The 23,040-nt window shown below is 45.8% G+C and overlaps 2 protein-coding genes across 8 annotated transcripts in view; one reads left to right on the top strand and one right to left on the bottom strand.

Annotated features, from left to right (window-relative positions):
• Positions 1 to 792: 792 nt before the first annotated feature.
• Positions 793 to 2,112, bottom strand: G0S2 (G0/G1 switch 2). Its single transcript, XM_005303578.4, has 2 exons — positions 1,975 to 2,112; positions 793 to 1,280 (listed from the first exon to the last, which is right to left on the bottom strand). Exon 2 carries the CDS (start codon positions 1,247 to 1,249, stop codon positions 938 to 940), a length of 312 nt encoding a protein of 103 aa, XP_005303635.2. The 5' UTR covers positions 1,250 to 1,280; positions 1,975 to 2,112; the 3' UTR covers positions 793 to 937.
• A 1,450-nt stretch (positions 2,113 to 3,562) lies between these two features.
• LAMB3 (laminin subunit beta 3) overlaps positions 3,563 to 23,040 on the top strand; it is a 62,248-nt gene continuing 42,770 nt past the window's right edge. For 2 of the 7 annotated variants that reach the window (XM_042852672.2, XM_065591479.1), the window contains exons 1-3: positions 17,598 to 17,734; positions 18,579 to 18,643; positions 19,499 to 19,653. In XM_042852672.2, coding sequence (XP_042708606.2) covers positions 18,595 to 18,643; positions 19,499 to 19,653 — 204 coding nt within the window. In that variant the 5' untranslated portion in view covers positions 17,598 to 17,734; positions 18,579 to 18,594. Of the gene's footprint in view, positions 3,699 to 17,507; positions 17,735 to 18,194; positions 18,334 to 18,578; positions 18,644 to 19,498; positions 19,654 to 23,040 lie in introns of those variants that run through there. The other 5 variants (XM_065591477.1, XM_024108359.3, XM_065591478.1 and 2 more) reach the window with 5 other exon arrangements.

Consider the following 23,040-nt stretch of genomic DNA (forward strand, 5'->3'; position numbering starts at 1 on the left):
GGCCTGGTTGGTGACCTTGGGCAAGTCATTTCACTGCTCTGTGTCTGTTATCCCCTCTGCAAAATGGGAATAATGGTACTGAAAAGTACTATGTAAGAAGTGGGTATTAATGTCCTTGAGAGCTTTGCCATTACCATTAATGGAGGCAGGATCAGGCTCTTTTCATTAGTCCTGCAGCTTGTTAGAAATATGACAGAATGGGCCAGATATCCCTTTCTGCATTTACACCCATGTAACGGAGATCAACATCTGGCTACACTGCCCCTGCCTCCATCCTTAAAAAAACCCAAACCAACCAACCTCTGTGTATGATTATAAATACAGGGATGTGAGCAATATCTGGTTTGTATAAAAAGGTTAGGCTTTAGAAAACAAAAGGGGGAGAAAAACAAACAAACAAACCAACCAACCACACCAGGTCTCCCATTGTTGACTGTGAAACCTATTGTTGACTGTGTGTTTGTACTAATTGGAAGGTGACAGCATTCAGCAACTGTTTCACTGCCAAACTTAGGATGCTTCCCTAAGTGCCCTGATAAACACCACCCTGCAGGAGGCATTAGGCTGTGAAGAATTTATTTCAATAACTTTAGCTGAATTAAGACTCCATCCCTCTTTGAAGACTGACAAAAGAAAGAGGCTTGGTAATGTATAAAATATTTATTTATAATGCAAAATATATTTGTAAAGTTTATTCATAATAAAAAAACATGTTGGTGCAAAATGCCGGGCACCTTACACCTTTTTATACCAACAAAAGGGTACATATTCAACGGGTGGCGTTTTTGAACTGCTGCATGGCAGCAAATAATAGTCACTTCTCTAGAGTCCCTTGCGTCTGCAGTCAGTGTCGATTCCCTTCTCCCTGGAGTCCGCACCTGGAGATCAAACAGGTCAGCAGTCTCTTGTGCATGCCTATCACTGACTGGGCAGTCTCTTAGGATGCACGCTGCCTGATCACCAAGTTCCTCTGCATTACATCCTGCTCTTTGCTCTTCTCCACGATCAAATCCCCCTGTTTCTGGGAGACAGTGTGCTCTTTGGTCAGGGGAGGTCTCTTCTTCTCCTCCTCCTCCTCTTGTAGCTGCTCTTCAGAGGTGAAAGGGCTGCAGACTGTCTCCACCAGGCTAATAACCACCCCGAAGAAAGCCAGCACGCTGCCCAGCATATAGATCTTGACCATCTTTCTGCTGGGCTTCTGGCTGAACATTTCTTTGGCAAAGGGAATCAGCTCCTGCATGGTCTCCATCTAGGGCCGCAGACCTGGAAGGTCACAAAACCTGGAGAGCAAGAGAGGGAAAAAAGAGAGATACCCATCAGCTGCTATCTAGTGCGGCTTCCTTCTGCATTCAGCAGGGCTGCTTCCAAGAGAAAGCGGAGTCTGTCTAGAGTGCACAGGCCCAGGGCACATGCAGGCACACTAGTTAACACTGCCATGGCCCAGTGTCTGTTTCAGGAAAACACAGACACAGCTAGGGCGGTGATGGGCAGTACGAAAACCTCACCGCCAAGCGATCCCTTCAGCCGTTCTCCAGCCACATGCACACGGGCCAGTCCCCGTTGCAAAGCGGAGTTTGAAGAACTCCCAGCCATGGCTCAGTAGTAATAGGGGGTGGTGGTGGTGGTGGTGGGGTAATAGGAGCCCATATTAAAAAAAAGAAAAGCCCTAAAGATGGGGACATCTGGTCACCCTAGGCTGAGTGATGCCTGCACTTCCACTCTATGCATGGGAAGAAGTGAGGTTTTTACCCACGAAAGCTTATGCCCAAATACATCTGTTAATCTTTAAGGTGCCACCAGGCTCCTTGTTGTTTTTGTAGCTACAGACTAACACCGCTACCCCCTGATATTGGTCACCCCAGTAACTGCCGGTGTTTGGGTCTGAAATTCCCCCAGGATAAGCCGGGGCTCCCTCGGCACGTGGTCCCCTTTCTCAGGGGGCATGGGACTGCACCCCGCTCCCGCTGTACTTACCGCAGGGCGCGCTGTGCTCCGCGGGTTCGCAGCGAGGGATATCGGCTCAGTTCTCCGCTGTCGCTTGGCAGATGCTTCCCCCAGCCACCCCGAGCCTTATATCGCCCTGGTGGCTGGCGGCTCCTCCCCTCCCGGGGCCGGCTCCTCCTTGCTCAGGCAGGCTGGGGGCCAGCAGGGCTGTGCACGCCCCGAGAGCATGCAGCCAGCAGGGTTTCTATTGGGTGACCGCCCCCCGGAGGGTCGCTGCGGGGGCTGGGGTCGCCAGCTACAGAGCAGACACACCAGGAAGAGGGGAAGATCACGCCCGGATCACGCAGGCATCACGCAGCCTAATCCATCTTCTGGGCACCAGAAGTGGGAGGGGGCTTCTGGGCAGGCTTGGAGCCTGGGAGTCACGTAGCAAACGTTTCTGCCCTCTCCAGTTTCGGGCGGTCGGCAGGGGAGGGGTGGGCTGGTTGATGTGTTTGCTTTATGGCGGGCGAGGGTGCAGGAGTGGTCGTGCCTAGGGCTGGGGCAGCTGCAGACTCATAAACCCCCTTCGGGGGAAGGATGTGTGAAATGCACAAGGTTTGGAATCTGCCCAGATCTTTCCTAAACTGCGGCAAAAAGCATTGTAATGTCCCTCCCTGCTCTTGGGGAAAGTGAGCAGCAGTGTGGCTTTAAAGGGGGAATATTGCCCTTGGAAGGTAATTTATCAAGACCTAGTGTTTCAGAAAAGTGTAATTTACAGCAGTGGTTCTCAAACTTTTGTACTGGTGACCCCTTTCACACAGCAAGCCTCTGAGGGTGACCCACCTTATAAATTAAAAACACTTTTTAATATATTTAACGCCATTATACATGCTGGAGGCAAAGTGGGGTTTGGGGTGCAGGCTGACAGCTTCCAGCCCCCCATGTAAGAACCTCGGGACCCCCTGAGTGGTCCAAACCCAGTTTGAGAACCCCTGATGTATAGTATGTACGTAGGAGCTTGGGGAATGCATTGATCGCTCTCTCTTTGGTACCTTATAGTTGAAATTGCACAGCCCAGGGATACAGCGAAACATGGGCAGGAAAAGAGGCAGCAAAAACTAGCAGCCGAATACTGATCATGTTGAATGACTAAATGGATTGTCTCAGTTACAACATGGGCTAAATGCTGCATATAACAAAATCTTCCGTCAACCTAGCTACCCCTTCTCAGAGTGGATTAACCACACAGAATCCCAATGGAAAAAACCCTTCTGTCCAAGTAGGAAGCATCTCCACTACAGCTGCTGTAGTCGGTGTAGTGTAGACATACCCTCCCCCTCTCTGCTGCATTCCACCTACCCCACTTGCTGAATGTGGTTTCTTGCCTTCAGTTCGCCTATCTTGAAACCAAAAGAAAGCCAGCTGCATGCAATCTTTTCTATTGAAACGAGTGTGAAAGTAAAGTACAGTATGTTATGTTCATGGGAAGCATGACACAGTCTGTAGCACTTTGACATTTCCTCTGCTGCCTGCTCCGTAAGTGCATTGCATCATCAGCGTAAAGCAGATTACATCACCCACTGGGCCAGTGAATGCTGAGCAACGGACAGAACAATTCCTTGTCTGAAAGAGCCTTATGCAGCTGGATGGACTGCTGGTCTGAATACCTGCTCGCGGCGGGAGCTATGCCTGCTGATCCCTCAGAGCTGCTTGGGAAATTTGGGCAGAATTCTCCTCTCAGATCCAGAGGGTAGTGTTGAATGTGGATACAGGTAGTCTGTTCTCGCTCCCCGTGTGTGGATCTGCCAGGGAGAACAGCATATCAGAGTCAAGCTCGACTGTGTGGAGCTAAGAGGGAAATTTTGTCCAGTTGATTATAGTGGAAAGAGAAGTGAAGTTCCATTGAGAAAATAGTGTCATGTACAGCTGGGTCAAAGAGATTGTTCTAGCAGAGCCACTGGGTGGGGGCGTGGGTGTGGATCCCACTTTGTAAACTGTGACTGTGTGTGTGCCCAAACGTGTACAGTACAGGGCCAGAGCCTGTTAAAGTTGTTCTGGACTACTCTGGTTGTACGAAGCAGCTAAAAAGGCAGTGTTAGCCAGTTGCGGGGCTCCTCCTCCCCTCCTCAGACCTTCCGGTAGAGGGCTGGAGGGAGCATGGTCTTGGGGCTGCAGGCAGCCAGTGCAACTTGGAGTAGCCGTGAGGATCCTTGGGACAACACAGTGGGACAAAGTGACTGGGGGGAAGAGCATAAAGGTGGCTTGTCCCCCTACCTACACCCCTGACCTGCATGAGGCACTAAATAGCCGGTCTCCAAGATCTGGGTCATGGTATAAATATACAGCAGTTAACATGTGCAGATAAATACTTGTTACTGAAATCTGGGACTTTATTTCTGGCCCAGAGTTTCATTCAGTATGTGAGCGAGGGCTAGTCAGTGAGTCACTCACACGCTTTCCCCACACATCCTGCACGTCGCAGAAGCACTATAGTTTCTTCACCATTGTAACACTCTCCTCCCCCTTCCAAGGACTGCTGGTGCTGCTTGCTGGGAACAGGTTACGGTCGGTCAGGGAAAGGACCCTTGAAAGATTATGATATTGAAACTGCTCTGTTATTTTATGCACAGATTCCCCAAGTGCATTTGAAACTGAATTGCTGGATTTTTTGCAAAGGTTGCTAAAGAGCCAGCTGGTTCTCTGTGGTTGCTTTTTTTACATTCTTTACCTTTTCCTCCAACTTGGCAACAAATTTTACAGCTGGTCGCTATATTTAAGGCATTTTTTCCCTCCTTCAGTACATTGAAAAGTGAGCATTACAGAGAAAAATGCTGAGGAGACAGCAAATAGAGAAAGTTCAGGGGCATTGTAATTATTACCAGATTGTTTGTTAACTGCTGTACAGCCACTGTCTGACAGGACAGGACTGTACTGGCTCCTTAAGGAATAAAGTCTGATCTGAAAGGAGAGCTGGTCATAGCTTTTTGTCTCAGTTCCTTGAGGAAATGCCTGTGCCTTTTTGGGGTTGTACAGAGCCTAGCACATTGTAGGTGTAACAAGAAACTAATCAACTGTATTGGCAAGCCCAAGAGTTCAAAAACTATGGGCTGGTCTTCACTACCCGCCCGGATCGGCGGTAGAAAATCGATCTCTCGGGGATCGATTTATCGCGTCTTGTCGGGACGTGATAATCGATCCCCGAATCGACGCACGTACTCCACCAGCCCAGGTAGGAGTAAGCGCTGTCGACGGGTGAGCCGCGGCAGTCGATTTGCCGCCGTCCTCACAGCGGGGTAAGTCGGATCAGATACGTCGAATTCAGCTACGCTATTCGCGTAGCTGAATTTGTGTATCTGAAATCGATCCCCCCCCCCATAGTGTAGACGTAGCCTAAGAGTCAGGCTCCCCGAAACCATGAGATTTAAAAAAAAAAAAAATTCCCCCCCTTGCCTTCTGATTTTTGAGCATTTAGGGTTTGTTCTTCAGCTTTTCTATGCAGCCACTTTAGTTTTTAAAAAGAAAGCTGAGAATGAGATTTTCACATAGAGCTTCAGCCCCTGGAGTCACACAGTTAAGAAAAATAAATGAATATCATGAGATTTGTGATCAAATCCTGTGAGTTGGCAACAATCCCGCAGTGCATCACATCCAGAAATTGCATCTATTTAACAAAATAGTTTTTTATATCACATTAGTTAAGTCAATGCAACCTCACTGTGTGGATACGTTTAAATTGGATTAAGAGTGGCTACTGTTAATTATCTTAATGTTAAATTAAACTAATTTTAGCCACTCTTAATTTTATTTGAGTGTCCAACCAAAGGCATTTATACAGGTTTAACTGAGGCCTTCTCAGCACAGGAAAGTTGCACCAATTCAACTTGAATCAGTTTGCAAACCCCTGTGCGGTTGCTCTTATTTTGGCTTAAGTGGGTTATTTTTCTTTAAATGAAACCTGTTACCAATCAGCTTAAACTGGTGCAAACCTCTGTGTGGACACTCTTATTTCAGTTTAAGAGCAGCTTCTTTTGGTTTATCTTAACTGTATTTGGTTTAAATTCACACCTTAGGTTATGCCAGTGCCACTTTCCTGGATGGACAAGCCCTAAATCAGTCCAGGGCATCGCTACACTACAGCTGCTACAGTACTCTGGTAGCGTAGCTGTGCTGTCATAATGCTGTAGTGTAGAGGCTTCCTACATCAATGTAAGTTTTTTTTTTCCATAGCTGTAGTTCATGAGTTAATCCACCTCTCCGAGAGGCAGTAGCTAGGTCAATGGAAGAATTCTTACATCAACCTAGCCATGTCTACACCAAGGGTTAGGTCAACCTAGCTACAGTGCTCAAGACACAACATTTTTCTCAGCCCTGAGCAATATTTCTTAGGCCGATCTAATTTCTAAGGGTAGGTCTACACTTACCCGGTAGTTCGGCGGCAAGCAAATCGAACTTCTGGGTTCGACTTATCGCGTCTCGTCTGGACGAGATAAGTCGAACCCGGAAGTGCTCGCCGTCGACTGCGGTGCTCCAGCTTGGCGAGAGGAGTACCGCGAAGTCGACAGGGGAGCCTGCCTGCCGCGTCTGGACCGAGGTAAGTTCGAACTAAGGTACTTCGAACTTCAGCTACGTTATTCACATAGCTAGTTAGTTAAATTGGTGCAGTTTTGGTGTGCAGACTGGGTTTGAGAAGGAGTGTCATGCAGAGGGTTAATGTCTACGATTAATGTTAATACCTGAAGATTAAAGCTGCTGTGGGCATGAAATTTAACAGGGTGTTAATTTGGTGGCAGGAAGAACATCAAAAGGAGTGAACAGCAAGGGGAATTGGGAAGATGATTATTATGGACATAAAGAACGAGGAGTACTTGTGGCACCTTAGAGACTCGCAAATTTATTTGAGCATAAGCTTTCGTGGGCTAGAACCCACTTCATCAGATGCCTAGAATGGAACATATAGTATCATATGCATCTGACGAAGTGGGCTGTTGCCCACAAAAGCTTATGCTCAAATAAATTTGTTCGTCTCTTAAGGTGCCACAAGTACTCCTCGTTCTTTTTGCGGATACAGACTAACACGGCTGCTACTCTGAAACCTGTCATTATGGACATAGGCACAGTGTGAATTCTGAGCTCTGTAACATAGGAGGATGGACTGATCTCCTCTCTTCTGTAAAGATTTGGGAATTGCTGAGCAGCCAGTCTGAAGGGAAAGATTTGTCAAACCAAGTCTGTAGAACTCTGGATGAGAGAAAATAAGTATAATGGAAAAGGGGAGAAATCCTAGTGCTAAGAAACCAAGCTGCAAAACATAACAAGCAAAGAACAACACAGTTAACTCTCTTTACAGGGTGCATTATTACCCTGCTGCAAATGGAGTTAAATTAATAAATAGGAATCATGTGCTTTTTAATTAAATTTTTTTAGAGCTAGCAATATCTGGGGGCCAGACACACCGATATAACTGTTACAGAGAATATGGATAAATCCATTTTAACTAAAGCGCAAGATGCATAATTAGCTAAAGGGTTTTCAAGGAAAATAAGGCTGAGAGATAGCGATAGTTCCCTAGGAAAAAGAATCCATGTACATTGGCCCTGGGAAAACAATTAATCTGAAACTAAATAAATGCAACCTGGGCCAGACTGTCTAATCCTGTTAGCAACGGGCAAGGAATGTGGGGGGTTGGAAGTTAGCTAAAATGTTGAGGATTTGTCTTAGTGGGATTGCACGTAGCAAATGTGATGACAAGCAAGTGGTTTTTTTCCATTAGACATGAGCAGGTCTAGAGCAGCAACAACAACAACAAAAAACTGGTGTGCTTAAGGCACAACAAAATCCAGCCTTGCGTCCCAGAGCTGCATAGACTCTACAGTGCCAGCAGGAAAAAACACGTCTTGGTCAGAAGAGTGAGCAGCTGCATCTCAAAGTTGTGTTGAATAAGAAGGGAAACGTTTTACAATTTCTGACTACCCACTCTTTTAAAAAATGTCACACCTTTATTGTCCCCAGGACAGGACAGCGCATAGTTCTATGCAAATAAGACTATTTTCTTAAAAAGAAGAACAGGAGGACTTGTGGCACCTTAGAGACTAACAAATTTATTAGAGCATAAGCTTTCGTGGACTATAGCCCACTTCTTCGGATGCATAAGAAGTGGGCTATAGTCCACGAAAGCTTATGCTCTAATAAATTTGTTAGTCTCTAAGGTGCCACAAGTCCTCCTGTTCTTCTTTTTGCGGATACAGACTAACACGGCTGCTACTCTGAAACTATTTTCTTATTTGGTCATGGGCACATCAACTTTGTGATTTGTGTACAGGATGGGAGTGCATAATAGCTAATCAGCTGACGGCATTAGTCATTTGCTATTAAGATTTCAGTTTTCATTTCAGTCAAATAAATATTGCAATTCCGAGGCTGTAGTAAGTGACAGGAAAGGATTTGTCACGTGCAGGTATTGTAGATTAACGTAGCTTGACAGCAGAGCCAAGGAAGCTGGAGCAAACCTCATCATTTCCTTTCCCTTTATCTAAGTTTTGATAAAGAACACAGGCACCAGAGCCTCAATATCTAGGCATTTGTGCATCTGTATACAGCACCCTCCATCGGAACATCTCAGAACCTTCCCAAACAGTGAGGAATGAAAGCTCACCACCCCTGATTATCCCCATTTTACAAATGTGGAAACTGAGGCTCAGAGAGATGATGTGACTTACCCAATGAGGGGTAACAGAAGCAGAGAGGGGAAGTGACTTGACTAAAGCTACACACCAAGTAAGTGGCAGAGCTAGGAACAGAAGCTTCAGGGTATGGCTGCACTCTGAGAGAAGATCCAGGGCACAGCTGTGATTGGCCTGGGTCAGCTGACTTGGGCTTATGGGGCTCAGGCTGGTTGGCTATAAAATTGCAATGTAGATGTTCAGACTCAGGGTTCTGAAACCTCCCGAGGGGGAGCATCTCAGAGCCTGGGCTCGAGCCTGAGCCTGAACAGGTACACACTGATATTGTAGAGCCCCCGCAACCCGAGCCCATGTCAGCTGCCCCCGGCTCAGATTCAGGGCTGCAGGATTTGTTGAATCACAGAGTCCCAGTCTAGTGCCCTACCCCATCTCTACCTCTACATCCTCCTTAGGAGTGCTCGCTTCAACCCTTCAGACCTGTTTGGATCATCTAAGCGTGCAATTTGCTCTCTCCCTTCTCTTGCCAAAGTTGGACCTATCACCCTGTCACTCCGTCCCAGAGAGGAAAATGCCGGAGCCCTTATCGGCGACCTTTGCGATCAAAGACCCGTGTGGCGAGGAAAGTGTCCTTGTGTAATCTTTATTGCTGCAGTAAAGCCCACAGGTGCATTGTGTCGCTCATGCCTGCAGACACATCAGCAGGGATGGAGTATCAGAAACATAGGTCTGGCTGCTGATCTGTTGTTTCATTAATGACCCTGAGTCGTAAAGTTATATTGACCATCAAGGCTTGTGTTGAGCTCCTTGCGCTGATCTTTAGTGACCCTTTTACGTTTGTAAACATTCCACAGCTTGTAGTATAGCCCTAGTGATGTTGCTTTGGTATCATTAGTGGTCCAGCCGTCAGCACTGGTAAAGGGACATGAACAAGTACGTAGGATGTCATGTGCTTGTCTACGCCTGCAGTCACACCATATTGCACTGTCATCCTGTCAGGGCTCTCAGGCTAGCACTGTGTCAGGCCTTGGATGGGAAACTCTCAGGGTGCTGCAGGAAGTGAAGGTGTTGTCCCCTCTGTGCAGTAGCGGATGTTGGAGTGAACTGTCAGACGGCCACACCCTCAGTTTCTGCTCTGTTTAAGCACTGGCTTAATTAAAAGTGTGATGTTGCATCGATTTAGTTAAACAGGTGCAACTTTGCGCTGAAGGCTCTTACATCCGTGAAAGCTAACCCAACACAAGCCAGGTTTAAACTCATGGAAGCTTGTCCGCACACAAAGATGCATCTTTTAACTAAATCAGGGTCTCTCAAACTTTTGTACTGGTGACCCCTTTCACATAGCAAGCCACTGAGTGCGACCCCCCCTTATAATTAAAAAGATATTTAACACTATTATAAATGTTGGAGGCAAAGTGGGGTTTGGGATGGAGGCTGACAGCTCGCGACCCCCCCATGTAATAACCTCACGACCCCCTCAGGGGTCCCGACCCCCAGTTTGAGAACCTCTGAACTAAATCGATACAGCCTCCCACCTTGAGTTAAACTGGTACAGCTTTATCAACGAGACCAGAAAGAGAGAAATCGGGTTGGCATGTGTGTATTGGAAATCCAGCCCTGCTTATTTAACAGTTGGAGGGAAATTCTCAACTACGATTCAGTGAAATGCTGTTTTTGCACAAGTATCTTGCATCTCATTTCCAAGAGAAGCCCAGCCCAGTCAGACATAGGGAAATGCCCACTTTCTGCCAGATAGCGAAATTTCCCCAAATATTGCACAGCACTATTTTCATCCTTGTCTTGCTAAAGCAGAAGGGCCTATTGCCACATCTCCCAGTTCCACATGTCCCATATACGGGCAAGGGTCAGCTGCATTTGGACTTTGTCTCTAATAAACACGTGTTCAGGTAGGTAAATGATTTGATGGCTCCCCGCTTGGAGTAGAAGTTACATAATAAAGGCAATAGTGTCTGGAAAATGTAGTTGCTGGGACTGGTAGGGAAGCCAGGTAGCAGGCTAAGGCACGTGGTCTGTGGTTCTGAGAGTGGTAATGGGTGCAAAAAGAATGAAGCAAATCACCTTTTGCATAGATGGGATCAGAAGCGTTGCACAGACAAGGCCCTGATTTCCAAAGTGGCTGCCTGAATTGCACGTGTAAAGCCCACATTTGTGTGTACAAATCAGCATTTAGAAGTGGAAAATGGGTAATTGTCAACCATAATGCTGTTTGCAATTGCAATTTCAGTTGGGCTCCTGGGCTGTTTGGCAGGCAGAACTTGTCTCTGGAGCCCCTCATTTGTTCTCTGTAACTCTCCCATGAAGTGCTGTGTTGGGCCAGCTGTTCCTTGTGGATGGGGAAAATCAGGATGTGGTTCTCACGGGATGTTCATTAATGCTACTCCTGAGTTATTCAGTAGTGGAACTTCTGCCTCTTGCCTTCCTCAAAGACTGATCCTCAAACTGCAGTGGATCAAAAAATACCACTTTAGTTTTCTCAGAAAACTTAGGAAAAATCAACAAACAAACCGAAAACAAACAGAAATTCGGAGAAGCTTTAAAAGAATTACATATGTACAATAAAAAAACAGAAACAAGCGAAACTAAAAATGTTACGTTTTGGAGAAAACCTGAAAATGTTTATCAGCAATTTTAACTGAAGAATCAATCAAGAAACTGATTTTGTCAAGAAATTGAAAAATTTCAAAGTGAAAATTATCTGTGAAAATTTTCATTTTGGTCAAACAGCCAATTTTTTGTCAAAGACAAAAATATTTCAACAGAAAAATTGCAACCAGCACTACTCCACGCCCTCAGCCATCCAATCTGACTGGCGGTATATATGTTATGCTGCTACTGGACTGCGACGAAACATTTTGAACATAGATTATAAACTATTGACTATATACACCAGCTGTTTGGGAAAGAGGGAGAAAACTCACCTTTTTTCCTACAAAAAGTCTTTTCCCGTTGTTTGTTTTAAATTTAAAAATTTGAAAAAATCCACCCAGCTTTATTATACACACTGCAAACTAACTTGAATTTTTATTGAAAGTGACACATATGACAGACACATTTTAATTTGTTCCTTTAGCTACATGCTAGACAAAGTGTAGTGAATAGTATTTTGCTGACTGCCTAGTTAATTTAAAATTGTCTATTAATGTTAGAGAAGGTATCAGGAACCTTGAAAGGGTATGAAAATAGAAAAAAAAATGGGTCCAAAAAGTTACTTAAACATTCAAAATTGCTTTTAGGGGAAGGTTTCGGTGTGGACTGGGCCAGAACTGGTTTAATCTGCGTCCCAAGTTGAGCTGGTTAAAAAGGATATTTCATGAAAAATTTAAAAAGAAATGGAAATGTTTCATTTTGTTTAATTCTTTTTAAAAAGTTGAAAAATGTTAGTTTTTTGAAAATTGTAAAAAGTGGGTTTTTGACTTTAGATTTAACTAAATATTCTTTTGATTTTAGAACTTAAACTTCAATGGAAATTTTTCCAGTAGCTCTAGTCCCAAGCTTGTTGTTTTCTCTCTCGGGAGGTTTAGCTATTATAATTTACCTGCACTGCAAAATAGTCCATTCCCAGCCATTTGGGCAATTCAGTTGCATGGATCAGCTGACTAATATCTAGTAATCTGTTTTCCCATTGACCAGTTAGTCAAATGGTGGTTCCTTCTGAGCCATTGCTAATTGGGAGAGGTGGATCATTTCAGAGCTTGTCTGCCCAAAGCAATAAACAAACAGGCCTGATATGCTTCCTGTTTGCGGCTAGTTATCAATATCTGACTCACACTGCATTCAGATCCTAAGCAAAGGCATTGGCCTACATAACCAGGTGCGGCACAGCTCTCTGGAATGAACTCCTGGATAACGGAAAAGAGACTAAAATTAGAGCAGGTCAAACGTTTTCTGCCGAATCTTTTGTTTCAACGGAAAATCGAGTTTTTTTTTTTACAACATGGATATTTTCACAGAAACCATCCATTTTTGCTGAGATTTATTGGGTTTTCATTAGAAAACCAGGATAATCTGGCACTGAAAACCCAAGAAATGCTAAAGAAAATTTGACAAAAAATGAAAATTTTGGTTTTCAGCAACATTTTTTGCAGGGGAAAACAAGTTTCCTGACCAGCTCTATTTAAAATGAGAAGAAGAAACAGAGGGAAGTGGATTGGATGGGGAGGGAACATTTTTCATGTTAGCACCTCAGCTTTGATACCAGTATCTGAAACTGCCATGTCACAGCATCTCCCACCTCTGCTGCCATGGATTCTAACTTTTGCCAATAAACATCCAGCTCTGTTTCCTTTCACCTGGGTTGGGCAGGACGCAGTGATATCGTGTGGCCAGTACGCAATGTACTGCAGAGAGTGTTAATTGAAGAAGAGCGTTGTCTGTGTCTCTTAGGGCTTGTCTATACTTACCGCGCTGGTTCGGCGGCAGGCAATCGAACTTCTGGGTTCGATTTATCGCGTCTAGTCTGGACGCGATAAATCGAACTCAGAAGTGCTCCCCGTCGACTCTGGTAATCCTGCTCGCCGAGAGGAGTACGTGGAGTCGACGGGGGAGCCTGCCTGCCGGGTCTGGACGGCGGTAAGTTCGAACTAAGGTACGTCGACTTCAGCTACGTTATTCACGTAGCTGAAGTTGCGTACCTTAGTTCAATTTGGGGGTTTAGTGTAGACCAAGCCTTAGAAGTGTGAGTGATCCTTCCACCCCTCGCTCCATCAGTTGTCTCTGTTGGGTGGTTAGTTCCTAGCCAACGAGCTGTGGAGTATTTATGTTCAAGCCACTTTGGCCCTTTCCACATTGCGGTTGAACCCAAACTAGCAGTGTCTTTATTGGTTGTTGCTAGGGTAGCATGGATGGAGTCTTTTAAAATCTATGTCCCATTGGCAGCAACGTGAACATGGATGCGCTGTCTGTACCCAGCTGCTGCTCAGTGGGCAGCCTCTCAAGATGGAGAACTCTTCCAGTTCCAAAGTGCTGCCTCTGAGGTGGAATATGGAAGCTGTCTGGCTTCTCGCAGCAACACTACTCCACAGATTAGCGCAGGAAGTGGAGACTCTCCGATCCAAATGAAACTTCACTGGGAGTTTAGGGAGGCAAAATTGAAGTCCTAGGTCAGTCCAGATAGGACAACAAACTTATGGGAAAAGTGCCATAAGATCGTTAGTGGCCATGAGTACTTAGTGCCTTGGTATTGCACCCCACAGAGGGCACTGTCAGCAGCCTAGCACCACCCTGGGGCACCGGCTCTGTGCTGATTAAGAGGACAGAGCACTAGCTATTGAATCACCAAAACCACTTCCTGACGCGACTCATTTTTTTTATTGCAGGTCAGTTATCTGGGGGTTGACTGGGCCCAACCCTCCTTAGCTTGCAGGAGCTGAAGGGACCTTAGCATGTGGGAATGCAGCCGTAGACAATTAAAAAAAAAAACATTTAAAACTTGTCCGGCGTTGTGTCCCTCCAATCCCCTCCTATGTCCATGGATGCTCCCTCTTTAATAAATAAATAAATAAATAAAATAAAAATTGCACGACTGTGCTGCAATTCTATCTGTTTTAGATACTTATATGCTCCCCCAGTCTTTAATATATTTTATTCCCTGCTATATAATATTACAGTATTTGCAGTGTTGTGGGAGGAGGGTTGGCCCCTGGATATGAGAAAGACAAGGCAGGTGAGGTAGTATCTTTATATAGGACCAACTCTGTTGGTGAGAGAGCCAAGATTTCGAGCTACAATGCTTGTCTCTTTCACCAACAGCGGCTAGTCCAATAAAGGGTATTACCTCACCCACCTTATCTCACTAGTATTTAGCAGGCAGGCCTGTTATTCCCCTTTTACAGACGAGGGCACAGAGAGTAAGCGACTTCTTCCACATCACACACGTCTGCGGTAGAGTAAGGAGTTGAACTGTGTTTTCCTGACTCCCAGGTTGGATCTCTCATCCCTGGACCAGCCTACACCAGAAGCCCTAGTTCTATTACAGTGGCTGTTGTTATTCTACCTTCCTGAAATCAGGCGATTCCTCACGTTTGCTCCTGCTTCAGCCAGTAGAGCCTGACTAACCAGGTGCTTGTTTACTTCCTGTCTGTGTTCTCCTGGGGCAGAAGGTGGAGAGTGAAATAAAACATTTTGGATAGACTTTGAGCTGCTTTGTGGGTCTGTCTATGTTTCTCTGCTCCACCCCGTCTGTGCCACAGAATTGCAACACTCTGCCTTTTATGGTAGGCTGGGATTTCGCATCCCCTTATCAGGCTGTGAATCACCATGGTATGTGGCATCTAATGCTCAGGATCCCCGGATGTAATGGGGAGAGCAGGCAGGACACTTGGACCCTTTTCGAGCAGTGCTGTCCAAGCTGTCTAGTGTGCTGCCACTGAAGTGACCAAGGCTACATCTACACTACGGGGGGGGGGTCGATTTAAGATAGCAAATTCAGCTACGCGAATAGCGTAGCTGAATTCGACGTATCGCAGCCGACTTACCCCGCTGTAGGGACGGCGGCAAAATCGACCTCTGCGGCTTCCCGTCGACGGCGCTTACTCCTACCTCCGCTGGTGGAGAAAGAGCGTCGATTCGGGGATCGATTGTGGGACGCGATAAATCGATCCCCGAGAGGTCGATTTCTACCCGCCGATTCAGGCGGGTAGTGTAGACCCAGCCCAATTTGGCTTTTGAAGGGGCCATTAGAGGAAATCCCTAGGAAAATGAGAACAAGACTTAGATTGCAAGCTCCTTGAGGCAGCGACTGTCTTTTTGTTCTGTGTTTGTACCGTGCTTAGCACAATGGGATTCGGGTGCTATGATAACAAAAATAATAATAACTTCTGTCGTGATTCACATGGGGTATTAAGGCCCGGATCCAGCTCCCACCAAAACAGATCAGAACAGGCCCTAAGTACTTCACATCAGTGGTGCTCAGACATATGTAGTTCCCTGGCATCTCAAATGTTAATGAATTTATTTTCAGAACCTCTCTGTGATAGACTATTAGCTCCATTCCACAGATGGGAAACTGAGGCAAAAGAAAATTCAGTGACTTGCCCCAGGTCACGCGGGCAGTGTGTGACAGAGGTAGGAGTTGAACCCACCTCTCTCAAGTACGGTGCCTTGACCACAAGAGCACCCTTTGATATATGGGCTAGGCATTCAGAATGGGGGGCATTGCATTTTGTCCCAGGCACAGGCAGCCGGATGGTCTCTTGCCTGCAGCAGGATTGGCTCTGTCATATGCAGTGGTTGTCCGGGGCAGCGACAGGTTTGGGGTCAGATTGGATCCAGACTTCCTCAAGGTTTGCAGCATTCAGCTCTTGGGTTTGGACCCATCTCTGATTTCTAAGCCTCTCTTTGGTCCGTTAGTCAGTGTTGGTCCTGAAGGATACGGTACAGCTTTTATTTAGGTACCAATGCTCTGAAGTCCCATTTTAGCTTGGTTGTGGGGGCATTTACCACCAGGAGATACAGGGACCCAGTTGGTGCTTTGCGTTGTCAGGTCACTGTTATCATCTGGGGCCTGCTGAAAGGTGTTATATGAGTGCAAAGTGTTGTTATTACCATGGGTGGATTTGCTTGGGAAGGTTTGGATCTGGAGTTTGGGGTTTGGTCCCACAGCTAGGCTGTTCCACATGCAGTGTCCACAAAGCCACCAGTGTTCAGACGCTGAGTTTACATCTGTGAGGGATGTTTAGTCGCTTGGTTTCAACATGCTGTGAGCTGCTGGCTGCGGGGTGATGCTTTGCTGGATTAAGATTCCAGAGTGAAAAATGTGGTATTACACCATTATTAATCGGCCTATGAACAGCCCATTCAATGTAGGCACGCCCAGGCTGCTGCCTGCCCACACAGCGTACTTGGCACACCTAAATCTCTGAGCTAAGGTTTCAGATGTGGTAGCCTTAGGGGACAGATTATTTTTGAACCTTCATTGTTCTCTCTACATTAAGGGCCAGCTCCTCTGCCTGAGCAAATTGGCTTACCTCCAGCGAAGCCAATGGAGCTATTCCAGCATACACCAGCTGAGGATCTAAGAGTCAAAATAATTTTTTAACAGCCAGTGTTCTGGTGCAACAGCTTTAACAGCTGGAGACCAGATATTTATTGGGGTGGTTGTTCCAGTGAGGTTAAGGGCCTCATCTGGGTGCCATCGATATTCATGGGGCTTGGATCTCACCCTAAAAGGAGGGAGTGAGAACAGAGAATTGCATGGCTTTGGGGGATTGGCAAACGAACACACAGCTTTCTGCCTCTCTGCATCTGCTCAAATGCAGCACGCAGAGGCAGTGCCTGAAAGCCACTACTCTCCAAGCAGCAGGCTAGCCTCTTGTGTGCAATGAGTTGGTGGATCTCAATCCAACTCCGAGTGACTTAGTATTCGCGTAACACTGGGCTGTTTTATCAGAGCAACTCAGAACTAAATGAGGCCTTCAGTGCTATCATGTAAATGAGATCAGAATTGGATCCAAAACGGAAGGATGTGGTTGAGGAACTAGACTGGGTTTTGCGAGATCTGGGTTCTAATCCTGGCGCATTAGATGCTGCGCTCCTTTGGAAATCTGGCCACTTATTTAGGTGGCTAAATGGGAACTGAGCTCCTTTGAAAACATTGCCCTTAATTTCTCTGTGCCTCAACTCCTCATCTGTAAAATGGGGCTGATACTGATGATGATCCCCAAACTCTTGTCAGGATATGTGCCCTTCAGGTAAACATCCGAGCAGCTCAGAATCAGTCTGGATTATAATGATCTACATGAACATTAGCTGTGAAACTGTCTCACCGTCCTCAGATGTTCCTAAAGCTGAAGTGTATATTCATAGATCTGAGTCCACTTGCTGGCTAATTGTAGGGTTTTTCACGTGCATTACAGTGCAGAAGGACCTTCTGTCTCAGGCTGTCTCGGGAGTGTGTAATGAGTTACACAGTAAATGGGTGTGTACGTCTGAAGAGTCCTGAATCACCTCCCTTATCATTGCCGCACCCTCGCCACAGGAACTTCCTTCCTCAGGTGAGGCTGCATTTAAAAGCAGAGAGTGAAAGGAGACAGCCCATCAGGACTCAGGTGAGAATTCATATCAGCTGCTCAATACCGGGGGAAGAGGAAAGAAAAGTCTAGCCCCTGAGCCAGGTATGTACAGCACTGCCCAGGAGACAGGGACAAGCAGTGAGCCCTGCCAGTGCTGTGTGTTACACAGGGAAAATGGCAGCACAGGGAGGGATTTCTTGTCGAGATCGGAGGGCTGGCAGGCGTTTCCTGCAGGCAGCGAGAACATTGATATGATTAAGTTACACAAATGGAAAGTGTTTGTATAGTGCATGTACTTTGCTGCACTTTTTCAACTTTGCAAAACCTGTAAAAGACTTTGAACCTGAGCTGGAATAAAGCCTGAAAAAGAAAGGATAAAGGGTGGGACTGCAAACATAACTACACTGTAGGCAGGTGAAGAAGTGGCCTGGCTGGAGTATATTCGTTTGTTAAAATGTGTCTACTTGCTGTGTATTTGGGACCTGATTTTCAGAGCTGCTGTACACAAACAACTCTCATTATAGTCCGTGAGACTGTGGGTTCTTGGCACCTCTGAAAAAGCAGGCTGTTAGGCATGAAAGCAGAATCCTAGCAGAGTAAATTGTTCTGTTTATACCTATTGGTCACTTTAGAGAATAAAATAAAGATGCAAAGATACAGCCAGTTACTTCATCGAAGAGCTTTTTATCATTCATGAGCAGGTATTTATACTAAAAGGTTAAAAACAAAAGTGGGGGCTTGTCCATTTGTTTTAAATGTTAAATATACACTCTGGACAATCCAAAGTGCTGATTCTCCTCTCTCACTTGTGCTTGTTGAACTCTGTTGAAGTCAAGGAAGTTATCTTGTCGTAAAACGGGAAGGGAGGGTGATAAAAGGATGGTGATTTGTGCTTTCGCTTGTCGTTTTCTGAACCGTTTCATTCATGCTGCAAATTCTGTCTCAGGTGAGTCCTTGGAGGCATGGAATCTCCCCCCCGGCCCATTGTATGGACATGCTTCATTCTCCTGGGTAAGCTTTACCATCCTATCTGTGCCTCTAAAGGGGCCTTGAGGAGACCCCACTTAATATCTGCCCTTGTTTAGTAGTGGTTTTGCTGTGCTTTACTGAAAGTGGCCAGGATATTTGGGTGGGCGATGAGCCACGTTGCCCTTAGCTCCTGTAAAAACTGTTGTTCAGTCAAGTTGGTTGTAAACGCTGCCTACATTTCCCGCAGAGCTAATTAGTACATAGGGTGATCCATAGGGGTCCTCTGTGAGAAATGATTTTAGTCTTTCATGAGCAGCGAGAACAGCTAGAATCTGAGATTCACGAGATGCTTCTAGGTTATGAACTATGTATTTGCTGTTATTACTTGCATTGCCTTAGCACCTAGGAGCTCTGGTCATGGCCCCAGAACCCCAGGGTGCAAGGTGCTGTGCAAACACAGAATGAAAAGACGGTCCTGTCCCAAAGAGTTAACGATAACAGGTGGATACAGCTCGAGCACAAGGAGACAACGAGACTCCATTGGTCAGCATGACAGGCAGTGGTCTCGGCACACCAGCCGCCTAACCGACATCACGTTTTTTGGAGACATCTTGGCAGAGGAGAGCTCTAAGGAGGGATTGTTACTAAGGCCCAATTATTTAAAACCCATTTTCCTTATGTGCAACTCAGGAAGAAAATGAGTTTGCTTTTCACCACTTGTGCTGAGTGTTTTCATCTTGCCTTTACACTCCGCTTGGGCTCATGTAGTTCACCCATTCATTCTTCTCCCTTACCTCAGAGGATGCCAATTAGCCAGGCCAGTTACTGTCACCAGCAATGGTGATTTTGTGGCGTAACATAGAACATTATTAAAGGCTTGTTCTTGTGTTGTTTTAGCATTGCCACTGCTCCTGGATGCACAGGGCTCCTGTTCCCACGGTGCCTGCTACCCACCTGCGGGAGACCTGCTGATAGGACGAATCCATCACTTAAAAGCCTCGTCGACATGTGGCCTTGTGAAGCCCGAGACCTACTGCACATCATATGAGGAAGTACGTTCAACTCAGATATCTGTGCCTTCACAGACATCACCTAGGGAAGCTAATTACACTCCTGTTTTCCCCTCTCTGAGCGATGCTGCTTTTTGTCTGGCTTAGGTACTTACATGGTGCCTCAGCATCTCAGAATCTTTAACGTATTAATCCTCCCAGGCAGGGCAGTGCTAATATCCCTGTTTTACAGCTGGGGAGCTGAGGCACGGGGAGACTGTGAGTTGCCCAAAGTCACACAGGGAGTCTGGCAGAACTGAGAGTTGAGCACAGGTTTCCCAAGTCCAAGGCCACTGTTCTAATCCTGCCTCTAGGTGATTGCCATTGGAAAGTTCTGAGCAGTTGACAGGTGCCGGGAAAGAGGGCCTTTCATAACAGGGTGAAGCACAGTGCAGCTGGCACCAAGAGGCATCCTGAACTAGACAGTATTTTATTTCATGGGCACATTAAAAATGGTACAGAGAGGCCAGTTCCCCAGCCATCTGGGCAAACGCTGGGATAATAAACCCAGAATAACTCTTGCTGCTAACTCTAGCTGACAGCTCAGGATGTGACATTTCCCCAGTATAAGTCAGAGCTGAGTCAGACCTTTCAACCATTTAAGTCTGGTCTACACACAGTCTCTGTACTGGTATAACCATTTCAGTTTGGAGTGTGATGTTTTTACTATGTTCTGTACACCCTCTAGGATGGATGCAGCTATCCCAGTGAAAGGATGTCTTATATGTGTATATCTTACTCCCCTTCCTGTATGGGAACTATACCAGGATAAGTACTTTTATGTGGGTATAACTGTGCCGAGTTGGCTACGCAGTATATTTGCAGCGGTACAACTTGTGTATGTAGACAAGGCCCGGTACAGTGGGTTGGATTCATATAAGGTACATTTGAACTTCTGGATTTGTTAGAACCCAAAAGCTCAAAGTGAAATTCAAAGTAGAAATTGTCCTAAGAAGCAACATTTTCAGCTTGAAACTATGGAAAACTATTGAGTTTCCTTGGGATTTCACATGGAACTGAGTCAGCTCAGACTTACTCAAAGATTGTCAGCTCTCTATCCTAGGTCATCTCAAAGATCTCTCCCTAGGCTCAGCTGAAACTCAACCATGATGGGCCAAAAACTTCACTAACCGAGCCTAAGTTTGTTTTTTTTAACAATCTCCCAAACCAAGTGAGTTACTGGTTTCTTTGTGGGGTTAATTTCCTTAGCATATCCATTTCCTAGATCCTTGTAGTGATTTCTAATCTCAATAACTGCCACCAATGGAAGCGCAGATAGGTGCGGGTTTAGTGCTGGAGTGGAAATTGGGGTCCGTGAAAGTAGGTGTGGCTCATAAAGGAGGGATGCTTGGGAGGTAATGATGGACCTTTATTGGCCAGTATTTTGCACAGTAATTTTACAGCTCCGCTGAGTCAGATTTATACTGGAAAATGACAGGAAATGCCTGGGTGTTACTTGTTAGCAACCATGTTCGTGTGTGCAAAGATCTACACACTTCTGTAGCTGTTTGAAATTATCCAACTACTTGCCATAGTTTGGACATGATAGAACCTGTATCTGAACGCCTCTTGTCTATAATCTAGCCTAATCTCAGACCTGAACATTTGTATCTGGTTCAGTATCAAAAACTTTAGACAGATCTTTTTGCTGGACTGATGGGTTTTTTGTGTGTGTCCCGATACCTTTACACCGAATTGCTTTGCTGCTGTGAATGAAGCAGACTTCTTTACTTAAAAAACCCGACTGTCTATCACCTTGACTCTTGGACAATACAAATAGTGCATTTTTTTTCTGGTTTTGTCCTAGACGGGGTTTATTTTTCCCAATTCCCATTAATACACAACGGCTGCATTGTGCACCAGTCCGGGTTATTTACTATAAATGCCATGTTCTCAGCTGTGCCATTGCTGACTGCAGGCTGGTTCCACAATGTTAGGGTGAAGCCCCATACAAGCCTCCTACCCCTGTGCTCTTCTCATGGCATTTGGGGGCTGAGAGGGAACAGGAAGTATCTAAAAACTTATGTGAGATCTGACAGACCTGGAAAGTCCAGAATGAGCATCTAAGCTATGGCTGCTCATCTGACCAAACCCAACTTCTATTTGACAGATGCAGGTGGGTGTCTGAGGCTCATCCTAGGTGGAGGCTCTGAGGGCCAGATAGCTGGGCAGATAGTCCCAACATGAGGCACTTGTAAAAGGGACGTTTTATTTGGGGAGGAATGGGGCAGCAGTTAGCTGTGGGCATTTCTGCCTGGACTGTATCTCTGACAATGATGTTACTGTGGAAGAGACAGCATGGGCTCATGGTGCATCTCCTCGTGTAACTGAGGCCACTGAACTAAAGTAAGCAGAGATGGGTGAGGCCTTGGGGATTCAAGGTTTTGCAAAGATTGCAAATTTGATTGGCATGAGATTTAATCCCCTGGTTTTAATAAATGAGGGGGAAATGTTCAAAAGCACAAATGAGAGTTAGGTGCCCAACTCTCATTGGCTGTCAATGGCACCTAACTGCCTTTGTGCCTTTGAAACCTCCCCCTGAATAAATAGTGTGTTCTTTTAGCTAAAGAAAAGCCTGTCCTTTCCTCTCGGGAATAAGGAACTTCCGAAAGCTAAGCTAATTGGTGATCTGCATATGGTAGATATAATGGGCTTAATTTCTCACTTAAACCAGCGTAACAACATTGACTTACCTCGGGCCGTGGTACGTTTTCCACTGCCTTGAGTTTTTAAGCCTTTTTGAAAGATATGCTGTAGTTCAAACAGAAGTTATGGGCTTGATGCAGAGATTATTGGGTGAGATTCTTTTCAGACTAGATAATCCTGGTGGCTATCTATGAATCTATTATTTGAATCCCTATGTTCCCTCATCCCACCTGGTTTAAAAGAGAGCAGAATCAGGCCCACTGTACAATAATAATAATCCGAACAATACAGTTCTCTGCTGTCTGTAACTGCAGCTCAAACTAAACCAGCCCTAGGGCCATATTCTGGGAAGGTCTGATTGGCCTCAGCTCCTGTGGAAATATAGAGATGGCCAGGACGCACCCAGCCCCAGGCAGGATCCAGCCCTTGGTTTGGGATAACCGAGATGGAGGTACAGTTTAAAGGAGAGTCTATCTGTTTTGTGTCTGTGATTCTGTTTCCCTGGCATCTGCACATGCTTGATCCTTTCCCTTACTGAACGGATAGGCTCATTGTCACCTAAAATACACTCCTGCTCCTCTTTCCCAACTGCAGTGACCAATGAGTGTTAGGAATTATTCAGCTTTTGCTAGAAGGACCACTCCCCAGGCACTCCTCATTCCCTAATCTTTCCCCTCTTGAAATGCCTCTAGAGTCGAAGCATCCTGAGCTAAGATGAATCTATGCAGTGAATTCCCCCCTAGT

Source organism: Chrysemys picta, chromosome 4, assembly GCF_011386835.1.
Source record: "Chrysemys picta bellii isolate R12L10 chromosome 4, ASM1138683v2, whole genome shotgun sequence".
NCBI classification, from domain to species: Eukaryota; Metazoa; Chordata; order Testudines; family Emydidae; genus Chrysemys; species Chrysemys picta.